Source organism: Buceros rhinoceros, unplaced genomic scaffold, assembly GCF_000710305.1.
Source record: "Buceros rhinoceros silvestris isolate BGI_N320 unplaced genomic scaffold, ASM71030v1 scaffold26140, whole genome shotgun sequence".
Lineage (NCBI taxonomy): Eukaryota > Metazoa > Chordata > Aves > Bucerotiformes > Bucerotidae > Buceros > Buceros rhinoceros.
Window position 1 is genome coordinate 4,241 of NW_010391717.1, and position 275 is coordinate 4,515.

A 275-nucleotide genomic window follows, 5' to 3' on the forward strand; every position below is an offset into this window, starting at 1 on the left:
GTGCTGCTGTCCCCCTGTCCCTCTCCCGCCACTCGAGCAAGCCTCTCTTTCTTTCATCCTTCCTGAAGGTCTCAGCAACATCATCGGGATCATAGTCTACATCTCGGCCAACGCAGGGGATCCAGGGCAGAGCGACTCCAAGAAGAGCTACTCCTACGGCTGGTCCTTCTACTTCGGAGCCTTGTCTTTCATCATCGCCGAGATGGTGGGGGTGATTGCTGTGCACATGTACATCGAGAAGCACCGCCAGATCCGCGCCAAGTCCCACTCGGAGC

The 275-nt window shown here is 57.5% G+C and overlaps 1 protein-coding gene across 1 annotated transcript in view; it reads left to right on the forward strand.

The window, feature by feature from the left end:
* CACNG2 (calcium channel, voltage-dependent, gamma subunit 2) overlaps positions 1 to 275 on the forward strand; it is a gene marked incomplete at its 5' end in the record, with an annotated part of 4,894 nt that overhangs the window by 4,163 nt on the left and 456 nt on the right. Inside the window, one exon of the mRNA XM_010142844.1 lies at positions 69 to 275. This exon is cut by the window's right edge and continues 3 nt beyond it. Coding sequence (XP_010141146.1) covers positions 69 to 275 — 207 coding nt within the window. The remainder of the gene's footprint in view (positions 1 to 68) is intronic.